Raw genomic sequence first — 12,500 nt, forward strand, 5'->3', positions numbered from 1 at the left:
TTCCAAAACTTTTTAATAGCACAGACAGACTTTCCACAAGATTTCAATTATCGTTACATTTTGATACTACATGCGACTTGTTCATTAGGTCACCGTCAGCAAATCATAGGGGGCATTTTCTCTTATCCAAACAAATATCTGAAAGAACTCTCTCTTTTTTATCCATTTAAAAAGTTTTAGACTGTTTTTCCTTTTTTGCATTAAACAATGGAATCCATATCCTCCACAGCCTTATAAATAAGGGGCAATGAAATCTCAAAGTCCATAGCCAAGCCTCAGTACACAAACAAGCTTCCTACGTTACAAACCCTGCTCACTTGCGTAGCTTTTCTCAAAATCCTTTAGCTTTCAATTTCATTTCAATTTGCAGTTAGCTGCATTGCAAGTTATTTCTCTGCTTTTCATATAGAACTTGTTCCTTTTCATTGCAAAAGCAAACAAAGCTATTTGATATGGATAGAGTAAGAGATTTGGCATCAAAGAAGGCAGCTGTGATCTTCACCAAGAGCTCATGTTTCATGTGCCACAGCATCAAACAACTCTTTTATGAACTTGGCGCGAGCCCTGAAATTCATGAGCTTGACCAAGATGCCAATGGGAGGGAAATGGAGTATGCTCTACGAGGGCTGGGATGTACTCCCTCTGTCCCAGCTGTGTTCATAGGAGGAAAGTATGTAGGCTCAGCAAAAGATATCATATCCCTCCATGTTGACGGGTCTCTCAAACAAATGCTCATAGATGCAAGGGCCATCTGGTTCTAGCAACTCCAAAACAAGCCTCATACTAGTTAGTTACTGCAGTAGAAATGTGATCAAAGCTTTAATACCACATGTAGAGGAAAAAGTTGTATTAAGAGCTTTGCTTTTTCTTGAGTTTTCAAGCTAACTGTATGATAAAAGTTACACAATATGAAAATAGGCTTCAGAGTTTTGATAAAAAAAAAAACTCTGACAATTGCTTTCAATTGTACGGATCACAAAATCAAATAAAAAGTATACCTGTGGATCCAGTGAAGTTTTTAATTTTCAGGATTCCTTCCTATCAACCAAAGCATAGACCAGACAAATATCAAATTAAAGTCTCAAATGAATGTCTTGATCATGCATAATTCCGGAGAATTCTTAATGGAGAATAATAAGCAATAGCACCCTCATGCAAGATAAATTGCCTTAGAATAAAGCTACATTGCATTGCTTTTTGACGAGTAATCAGAATTGTTCCAACTGAAAAACTTATCTACTTACTAACAGTGAGCCCTGTATATGAAGAGACAATAGCATTAGTCATATAAGATGCTTATAGTTTGATGCACTTGAACATTAGATTGTTTATGTATATATAATATATATACAGATATATGAGATATGTATATATTAATTACTAGACTGAGACCTACTTAATGGTTGGTTCTTAACTGTATGGCTCACATTTGATTCTTAACTGTTTGACTCTGTCACTTAAATTGGACCCGTGGTGCAAGAGATATCAACACCATTTAGCAGGCTACTTGGTAAATTTTATAGTAATGGCACGTGCATGGCTCCTTTGCCTAAAGGGGGGGACAAAAAGTTGATGCTGCAACTTTTTATGTTTCCCAAGTATTCCTTCATATCCAGAAAGATAAAAACATTTAACCTCAGCCCATATAAACTAAGTGCAGATTCCTCAATGAAAACATGGAGATGCCAGTTAGTGTAGCCGGTAAAAGTTTCTTGACAGCATAATAAAAACCTGGATTAACTCTCACCTTCATTGAGGATGGAGGGTTCAAGGGATAGAATGCAGCTATTGCTTATTGTGTAGCTCATAGGCTACACTAACTTCTAAAAAAAAAAAAAAACTCTGCAAAATCATACATAAATCATATATCAACATGTACAATCATATATGTAAATATAAATGTTCTGTATATAACATATGAACATGGGTTTCCATATCCAAGAAAATACAACCATATGTGATAAGTTGCATGTGTGTTGCTAGAGCTACCTACCCTATAGCTGAGAATGAATGCTATGCAATTAAAGTAATGGGGATGACATCAATTTTGTGGCCCATTAGCTTGTCCAAATACTTATGAATTATGTGGTTCATTAGCTCATCTAAAGACAAGAATTCTGTCCCGTTTGGCTCGAAGGGAAAAGTTCACACATGTGGCAATTCATGACATGCTCATCAACACGTAAGAACTGAGCTAAGCACAGAAATACCACATATATGAACCTTTGCCCTGTGTGGTTGCGTGTGAGAAGGAATCACACAAGGTGGTGGGCAAAGCACAAAGAATCAGAGCCACCGAAAGCCCATCTCACTCGCAAGCTTTATGCATAAGAACTACAAAAAGTGATCATAAGAATCTGGTTTAAATTGACCAGCCCCATAGAATTTTATACTTTTGTTATGTCACGGTAGAGTATTCTTGTTTCAAAAATCTGCAAAAGCTGAAGAAATGGTCAACAGGATGAACACGTCTCCCATATTTGATTGTACAGTTTTCGTCCATCTGTCTTGGAAGGAGTAATAATAGTCTACATATCAGATGGTTATACACTCAAAGCTAGTCTAATCAATTGAGTTATATGAATGTAGAAAATATGTCTGCCAACTTGTTAGGCCTATTAGAAACACAGTAGTCTTTGTCTTAGAAAGCTTCTTTATTGGTTTGGGCATCTTAATAAAGCACATTTTCTTTTGAAATGTTCTTCTTTAAAGAAAGCAGTCCACTCTCAGCTGTCCCTATAAATAGACTAGCATAAGAGCTCAAATTCAAACAACCTTAAGCTTCAAACTCTTTTCTCCATAACCCAATTCTCCTTCCCCAAAAGCCACCATAACCATTGGATCGAATTCAGTTTGAATTCGGTCCTCGTTTTTAAGAAATTACAAAAAAAAAAAAACCTGCAAACTTCTCTAAATTAGATATTCCAATTATACTGTATTACCTATTAAGTAGACAGGACTGTCAAGATGGACAAGGTGACAAGATTGGCTACAGAGAAGGGGGTAGTGATATTCAGCAAGAGCTCATGTTGCCTGTGTTATGCAGTCCACATTCTATTTCAGGAACTTGGGGTGAACCCCATGGTTCATGAGATTGACCAAGACCCTGAAGGCAGGGACATAGAGAAAGCTCTCATGAGGATGGGGTGTAATGGGCCTGTACCAGCAGTGTTCATTGGAGGAAAGCTGATAGGATCAACTAACGAAGTCATGTCCCTTCATCTAAGTGGCCACTTGATCCCAATGCTGAAGCCTTATCAGCCTTTATCTTAAATATTTTACTCCAATATCTTTTTGGAAGAATAAATTGGGCTCAAATTGGTAGTATCCTCATATTGAATAGTCTATATATACAGTGTCTATGTGTGAACTGTGAAGTGCTTGTAGCATTTGATTATTAGTAGCTATAGTGTGTAATCTGTTTAATGAAGTTGGCTTTAAATACTATGTTTACATGTGTTAAAGAAATTTAACTAAATTTGGTGATTTTTTTGATTCTGAAAAAGCTTCAGAGCTGCTCACTGTTCCTGTCATTAACTTCAACCAGTAATTTCAGTTAAAATTGTGTCTAGCAGAATAATCTTACTTAGGATATAATCCCGTATCAATTCGACACCTAATCAATGTGAAATTTCAAAACCTTCTCTCACATTCAATCTCTAAATATATGCAACGAACTTGGCATGTGAACCAACAAATAAATAAACCAGGCACTGATACCATGTTAGAGCATCCAACTGAAAAGTTTAAGCCATTAAGAGGAGGTCCAATTAGCATTAATCCATACCAAAGTTAACACCTCGCTGGCATAGGACACTTCAATATGAACCTTTAATAAAAGTGAACCTTTAATATTTACCATCGCTGAAAATTGCACCATTGATAGGACACTAATCATCTCTCTCTCTCTGCATGTGCACACACATTCATTCTCATGCATGCCATCCACAATAACTCATTATCATATTTTTACAGAGAATTGTCTCCACATCCTTTTCAATAAATATTAAAATTTCCAATAGGATGAAAGCCGTAGGGAATTTGAATTATCAATTTTTGACAAATAACAAATGAAATTGGTTTGAGCATGTTCCCAAGTGATCCTGCAATTCCAGATACCCTATAGTGCGTTTGGCTATTTTAATTGGAGCTTCATCTTAAAATACAGTAAGATTAATTGTTTAACATCAGTGTCTTTAGGACATAAAATGGGCTCTTAAGTGGAAGAAAACCGTGTTACTTTACCGACTTTCATAAAATAAAAGCATTATTTCTGTGAGGGAGAGAATCCAACTTTTGAAATCCCTATTGCATTCTCCATATGCAAAAAGTTCAGAAAGGAAAATTATTAACTTTCTAGTTTGTGCTGCCACTGATTCTTCTACTTTTGTAGAAAGAATGGTATTGCATTCCCATTTTGGGTAAGTATGGTATTACATTCCTCACCTTTTCTTTTTGAATTATTTTACTTTTGTACCCTCTGTTTTGGGAAAGTAGTCAAGCGGTTATAGTCATGAAAAACCAAGTTCGACCAACATTTGGGTGGTCTAGTTGATAAGATACTGGGCCAACAAGTTTTAGGACTTGGGTTCGAATCTCAACAATTAGCTGTATGTTAATGCTTTTTATATCATATCTCCATTTCAAATAGTTCAAAGAATAATAAGTGAATTTCTCACCGATTGGAAGTATGAAGTCTCGCCCAAAAATGAGTAAGGTGCTATTATAGTTATGTTCGGTAGGGAAGCCACATTAGTCGCCTCCCTTTATCCTTTTATTTTTACCCAAAAAAAAAAAAAAAAATCCAAGTTCAAGCCCCTCCAGAACCTGTGACTCTGTGATAAGACCATCGGTGCTAGATATCATCATTGTGGAGCTAGCTAGAATCTTCATTAAATATTTAAATTCCTTTCTCAGTGCACCTATGTCACTCTAGCAAAGCAAACTATGAATAACAGAATTATGCAAAAGCCAATATAAAAGGCCGCGTAAAAGTCATACAGATATAGTTTTATATATATATATATATATAGTCATGCTAACGAGTGCCTTTAGGACACTCATTAATAATCAATTTAAAAAAAGTTTTGATACCACTTTTATGGAAAATGAAAAAAGCTGTCAAAATATTAATTATTTTTTTTTCATTTCTCATAAAAATTTTCTTTAAATGGATTATTAAGGAGTGCCCTTAGGGCACTCGTTAGCATTTTCCATTTATAAAATATACTTATATTGTAAAAAAAAAAAAAAAATTAAAAATTTGGAGGCGCCAAGGCCCAAGGCCCCCAAGCATGCATGTGGCTTCGCCACCTACAAAGGCAAACTATATTAATATGAGCTTGAGTACTCATGTAAATATTAGGTTTGAGATTAGGACAGGTTTGGCTTCACAGACACTGAATAGTCAAAAGAATTGGTCCCCTCCCACTTTATGTGATCCAGGAGAAGAATTTGGTATTTTCAGGCTGGTTTAGGGGTTTGGTATTTCTGCTGTTAACATCTGAGGTACTACATTATGTTATCAATGCCAACAATGAAAGAAAATTATATACAGAAGTGATAAACAGATTCTTAAATGGTAAATGGAGACAAGCATACAAATGTTTCTTAGGAATGAAAGAAAGGGATATCATCTATATGCTGTCTGACACAAAAAATCGCACAATATCAATTTTTCTTAGCTTTTTTGGATCAATCACCATCAATCTTAATCAAGAATTTTCAACAAAGATGATATTAAAAAAAAAAAGGCAAAAATTGGTGTGACCTTTGGATTGTTCTGATGATATAGAAGAAAGGAGGAAGAAGTGACCAGTTTGTACTTCCTGTACCTCTGCCTAAGCCCCCAACCTGAACTGACGCAAACTGCCTGCAAATCTGCATTACTATGTATTTGTACTCTTCATCAAATCCTAAGGTTTAATCTTTTTTCTACGACTAAAAGACCTCAAAAAACATTAAGATTTTTACATGTACCATGACAGATGTTAGGATTGCGGAAGAGCTGGGACCTAGCAGGAGACAATCTCCCTTGGCCCTCTCTTTTCTTTTTTATTTCCTTCCATCATTCCTTTTCTACATGAAAAGTTCAAAATTTTTTGCATTAGGAAAAATATTTTAGGCAATATGCCCATGAAGTAAAAACAGAATCACATTCACATGTCATAGCATGCATATTATATGGCTTTTCTTCATATACCCTCTTTTCTCTTTTTCTTTTTCTTTTTCTTTTTATTTATTTATTTTTTTTAAAATAGTAAATTTGTATTATACTTGATGCACCTTGAAGCAAAATGGCCAAAAAAGATTAGCCAACCTCAAACATGAGGAATTTTAGACTTTTTTGAGTGTCGCACTTTTTCTTAGACTATATATGTAGCCTTTGTCCCATCAATATATATATATATATATATGTAGCCTTTAACCTTACCTTCTAGCCTTTCCTTTCTCTTTACCGGCCTTCAGTTTTTCCCTGGAATTAGATTCTAATAAATCTATAACAAATAGTTATATTTTGGATAAACTCCCTTAGAAACTTCTATGTAATGATAATCTCTAAGGTATAATATAATAACATCTTATAGTAGGCAAAGAGTGAAGATTCCATATAATTATATTAACCTGGTGACAAAATTGAGGCAAAGAGTGAAGATGCCAACTAATTATATTAATCTGGTGACAGAAGTAAAGTGCTAACAATTGTGAAACCACGCCACCTTGCAGAACAATCGAAAGCAGCCTGCATTTTGTAGTATGTTAATTTGTTTAGATGTCACTATCAATCCAGAACCTCAATGGTGATACAATGTGACTGGATGAAAACAAATATTTTGTGGAAATTGGCATAGCCTATCAAGGACCAATGTATTATGTACAGGATCAAATCCAGCCTGGTTCTAAAATATCATTATTTTGCATATCTACCAATGACCATACATCATAATCTCACACGTAAATTATTTGTAAATAATAATACAAAGAACCCTTTCAAGCAATTCATAATAGTTTTATTGCAGATGCATGCATTGAAAGGTCTATTGCATCTTAATATTCTTTGTTTTGAGAATCATATCCACCACTTGTATAGAATATATTACCAGCTATCCACTTTAGATTGCAGACTTCCTTTCTCCAAAGATGGCCTCAGAGGAAGCAAGTGTGAATGTTTGCATTGATGTCCCTAATTACTCCAGCATCCTTGGAGTAAAGCTAAGTTGTTGACTAGGTCAACAAGGACCTGAGAGGAAAATAAGTGTTTTAGAGACCATGAGGATTCTTGGTGCTCAGCTTATTGGTTTCATATAAAAAGCATGGCACCTATCTTCATGTAAATCATTACATGGCCCGAAACAAATCATTGCTTGTCAGAACATATATTCTTGATGATCACTTAATATATATGAAAGAGTTTTGTTAGGTTTTAGATCCCTCTAAATTAGATTGTTTAACCTAATTAACTAACTAAGTGAATACTTAAGTTTATTATTCAGATCTAGGTTAAAACAATAAAGTCATACCATGTAAAGCAAATCCACTATAGAGAATTAAACGTAGCTATCCTCAAGGTAAAATGCAAATCTACTATAGAGAATCGAAATTTACAATAAGACTTAGATCCCTAACATCCTATTGCTACCACATGTAGAACTTACTGACACGATCACGTGTAAGTTTCGAATTCATAGACTCCTTCTCTATTAGGCTTTTGCAACACAAGCATCCACACTTGTGATAAAAAAACATAAACTCTCCTGTTGTGATTCCAAGACCAGTCTTAAAGGTTTAGATCATCAGCACCTTTGATGACTAGAGAAGGCAGTAACTTCTACAACATCAAATTTTGAAATTTTTCAAGGAATAACACCGGTAGAAGACATGAGAGAGCTTTTTGGGTACAAAACCCTAGATACAAAAGAGGCACACTCTTTTCTCACTGAAACGTCTTATTAAAAACGTGCTTAGGATTTCCTTTATATAATAGAAGAAATAGATCTGAAACCCTAATCCTTTTTGGGCTTGAACTGTTGTTAGGCCGAACTTAAAATTCTGCAGACTCGTATTTCGATCGATCAAGCCTATCTTTCAATTAGTCGAACCAAGAAAATTCTGAAATCTTCTTTCTATAACTTACTTGTTCTTGAATCTTGACTTGAATCACCTTGAGCATTGTCTAATAATACTTATAGACTCTAAAATCTAAATCTAGACAAGTTTGTGTTCACAATTTGCCAATTGTTCTAAACTTTTAGTACCTAACAATCTCTCTCTTTGGCAATTCATGATAAAACTTACATACAAAATGAAATGCTTAATTACAAGAACAACCCAATACAATAAAAATGCCCAAATACAACAAAAATTATAATCTAAGACTCCTAACTTAGAAGTTGCAAGAAAAGGTAGAAGATCTTGATCAGAATGTACTTGTTTTTCCTGAAACACTAAAAAGAACACATCAACATATGTGTGGAAAGAAAGACAAATAAACAAAAAATAATCAAACTAAAGCAAATAACAAATATGCAAACTAACTCTCCCCCTAAGTTAGATACATCAAAAATTTTTATTTTCTCCCCATTTCAAAAACAATTTCAACTCCCTCTAAACAAAACAAACAGGATTTCCACATTTCATCTATTTCTCTCCCTTTTTGTCATGTATTGACAAAGACAATTCAAATAAAGAGTAAATTGTAAACATACACAACAAACGATAAGAGAAAATAGAGAATCAAGGGAACACAAAACAATTTAGCTCTATAGAAGATAGAGACAACTCCCCCTATGAAAAGCAACAACTCCCCCTATGAACAACAAACGTTAAAAACTAGCTTCTCCCCCTATAAATATAGGAAAAAACAACCCAAGTGTTAGGAAAAATAGTTTTGGAGAAAATATAGAAGGTGGGGGAAAATAAAGACACACAAACCAAACTTAAAAACTAAGTTGAGGATATACACGAAGAAAAATATTCTTTCTTTCAATAATTGCAAACTTGACACTATGTGACCTATAAACACATGGTATTTGAACTCAAATCAACTAGAGAAAATATTTGCACATTATTATCCATCACATCTCTTTAGGAAAATATTTTCTGTAGTTCGTACATAAAAATAGCATGTACTAAAATGCATTGTTATTGATACCGTTCCGTTCCGGCCTGAATTTTTCGTACCGGTATGCAAACCGATACCAAAATACCCCACGTTCCATCTCGGGTTAGATTTTGGGCCGATTCGAGCCATTCTGGTCATTCTGGACAATTTCGGCCGAGATGTAAATTCCGGCCGGTACAAGATTTAGCCTGTTATTAAAATTAAAAAAGAAAAAAGAAAAGAAGAAGAAACGTAAAGGTCCAAACGACGCCGGCCCACCATTTTCCTGAATGAACCCAGCATCCCAGCCCACTTCTTCATCTTCTTCTTCTCTGTTTTGTATCCACTAGTTAGTGGACTGGTCTTTTGTTCTTTTATTTTCTATTGTCTTAAGTGTCTTGGTGTCTTCTAGAGTCTTTTATAGATTTCAAATCTCAACTTTTCTGAGCCCATCACGTGAGTGACTTTGGAAATGACAAAAAAAGTTAAAAAATTCAAAAGCAAATATTAGTCAGAGGTATTATTTTTATTTTCCTCATTGTGTACAATGGTTTATAACTTTATATTAATATTAATTTATTTTTTAAAAAATTTTATTTTTAGAAAAATGTTATATTGATAATATTTTCACAATACTTACACAATAAATTTTAATTGGGCCGATTCGAGCCATTCTGGTCATTCTGGACAATTTCGGCCGAGATGTAAATTCCGGCCGGTACAAGATTTAGCCTGTTATTAAAATTAAAAAAGAAAAAAGAAAAGAAGAAGAAACGTAAAGGTCCAAACGACGCCGGCCCACCATTTTCCTGAATGAACCCAGCATCCCAGCCCACTTCTTCATCTTCTTCTTCTCTGTTTTGTATCCACTAGTTAGTGGACTGGTCTTTTGTTCTTTTATTTTCTATTGTCTTAAGTGTCTTGGTGTCTTCTAGAGTCTTTTATAGATTTCAAATCTCAACTTTTCTGAGCCCATCACGTGAGTGACTTTGGAAATGACAAAAAAAGTTAAAAAATTCAAAAGCAAATATTAGTCAGAGGTATTATTTTTATTTTCCTCATTGTGTACAATGGTTTATAACTTTATATTAATATTAATTTATTTTTTTAAAAATATTATTATTAGAAAAATGTTATATTGATAATATTTTCACAATACTTACACAATAAATTTTAAATAATAGGTTGTATACGTATGTGTTCTTATACATACGTGTATATATATATATATATATATTAGGAACCTTGAAACACCCTGAAATGGTATGCCAAAATAGGCTGGTACCGAAATATTCCTTTTCACTAGACAAACCGAAACGGGCTTCGAAACGAAATTAATAACATTGCTAAAATGTACAGAACTCAAAAATTAATCAATCAATTTTTAAATCAAGTTGAGTACCAAATTTAGCAAAGTGTATGCATTTTATGTGTGGAAAAAAAAAAAAAAAAGAGAGATATGACTGCAAAAATGTAAGATGGATAAAGAAAAAAGTGCAATGCATGTGAATTCTAAACATAAATGATGCATGAAAGAAAAATTGGTCAAAAACTTAGAAATTGAAAATTTTTCAGTTTCAATCAGTCGAGCATCTATCGAATATCAATCAAGTCAGGCAGAAGCAAGCTTCAAAAACCTAGAAATTTTCGATTGATCGAAAAACACACATTCAATTGATAGAGACTCTGAAAATCAGAATTTTTGAAAAACCTAAAATTTTTCTGCAAAATCAATTTTCAAAAGATTTTTCATGACATTTAATGCATGAGAAAATACATTATCTTCAACTTTAGTTATCAAAAACAAAGTTTTAGATTTTTCTTCTCAAAATTTAAACCAACCCTCAAAGAATTTTGCATCAAACATCAGAAAGTGTATAATCTTGGATGGCCACACTAGTTTACACACAATCTCATGTACAAAACTTAGCAAAGAATTATTTGTGATGTGTGTGCAACTAGTAAGGGCATGAGATACATATAAGGTGATATGTAGATAATAATTAATCAAAATTTCTGCATTATTCATCACACAAGTTTGAAAGTGGCCATCACCTAAAGAGTTACATCATATAACTCTCACATTTCCTAGAAAACAAGCTTGCAATCATGTTATTATTATTATTATTATTTTTCCTTATTTTATTATTTTTCTTTTCTTTTTCTTTAAGGCTGCACCTTATTTTCTTTTTGTGCATGTGTTACACTTTCTCGAGCAAAAAATCTTAAAATATACACTAAGGTGTTCATAATTGTCTAGTAAATAGTGGTAAGATAGTTATTCATGCATTTCTCTTAGGATTTTTTAGTCATTACAATCAAAAGCATATGACTTCAAAATCAAGAGCACGTGATCAAAAATTATAAACACTCACACAAACATGCACTACATAGCTAAAACTAACAAAGTATAGAAAAATAAACTTATCTAAGCAAAACAAGGTACATAGGTATGTTATGCAAAGATAATAGGTCGACCTCAATTACATATTCATGATGTGTAATACAAAAGAAATAAAAATCTTTTTTGTTTCAAAAACTTTTATGACCAAAACTAAAAGCACACATTATACTAAATGATTAAAAATGCAAATGCAGTGTATGACAGTGCTTAACTAAGTCATAGAGAGTACACAAACAAGAAATATCAATTTCTTAATTAATCCTTGAGTACATGTACAAACTAGTACATACTCACACAAAATTAAAATTAGCTTAGCACTTATATAACACATACTATTCAAGTTTCTCCACAATGTCAAGCATGTTTAAAAAAAAAAAAAAAAAAAACCAAACACGGAAACAAAACATGTCCACAAACAATTGAAAGAATTAAATCAGGGACAAGTAAATAACACTCACCTTAGCAAGTCTTTTCTCACACATATAGCATGAGTCTTTGGCTTTGTAGGTGAAAATCTATAAGAAGTAGAGTGTATTTGAAGGATTACACCAATCTTCTGAGAAAGACCGAAATCCTAAAAATTCCTTTCATAAGCCTAAAAAAGATCAATTGAAACAATAGTGTCCTTTTTATTCAAATCATCATAATAAAAAACAGTAAGACACTTAAAATTATCTATGAAAACAGGGATTAAGAATCAATTCTAGGTATAATAACCTAAATCAAGAGCTAACCTGCTTTGATATCATTTGTTAGGTTTTAGATCCCTGTAAACTAGATTGTTTAACCTAATTAATTAACCAAGTGAGTACTTATTTTTATTATTCAGATCTAGGTTAAAATAATAAAGTCATATCATGTAAAGCAGCAGAAAATAAAGAACACAATGATATGATCATCCAGGAAAATCAAACCGGTAAAAAACTTGTGAAAAATTTAATAACCTAGCTATCCTCAAGGTAAAAAGCAAATCCACTATAGAGAATCGAAGTTTAC

The 12,500-nt window shown here is 33.3% G+C and overlaps 2 protein-coding genes across 2 annotated transcripts; both read left to right on the forward strand.

The window, feature by feature from the left end:
- The first annotated feature begins 272 nt into the window (after positions 1 to 272).
- Positions 273 to 989, forward strand: LOC112035836 (glutaredoxin-C11). Its single transcript, XM_024068674.2, has one exon. It carries the CDS (start codon positions 453 to 455, stop codon positions 759 to 761), a length of 309 nt encoding a protein of 102 aa, XP_023924442.1. The 5' UTR covers positions 273 to 452; the 3' UTR covers positions 762 to 989.
- A 1,766-nt stretch (positions 990 to 2,755) lies between these two features.
- On the forward strand, positions 2,756 to 3,447 carry LOC112035833 (monothiol glutaredoxin-S11). The gene has a single exon (XM_024068671.2). The coding sequence runs from the start codon at positions 2,968 to 2,970 to the stop codon at positions 3,271 to 3,273; it is 306 nt and encodes a 101-aa protein (XP_023924439.1). The 5' UTR covers positions 2,756 to 2,967; the 3' UTR covers positions 3,274 to 3,447.
- The last annotated feature ends 9,053 nt before the right edge of the window (positions 3,448 to 12,500 follow it).

Source organism: Quercus suber, unplaced genomic scaffold (genome assembly GCF_002906115.3).
Source record: "Quercus suber isolate HL8 unplaced genomic scaffold, Cork oak 2.0 scaffold_205, whole genome shotgun sequence".
Lineage (NCBI taxonomy): Eukaryota > Viridiplantae > Streptophyta > Magnoliopsida > Fagales > Fagaceae > Quercus > Quercus suber.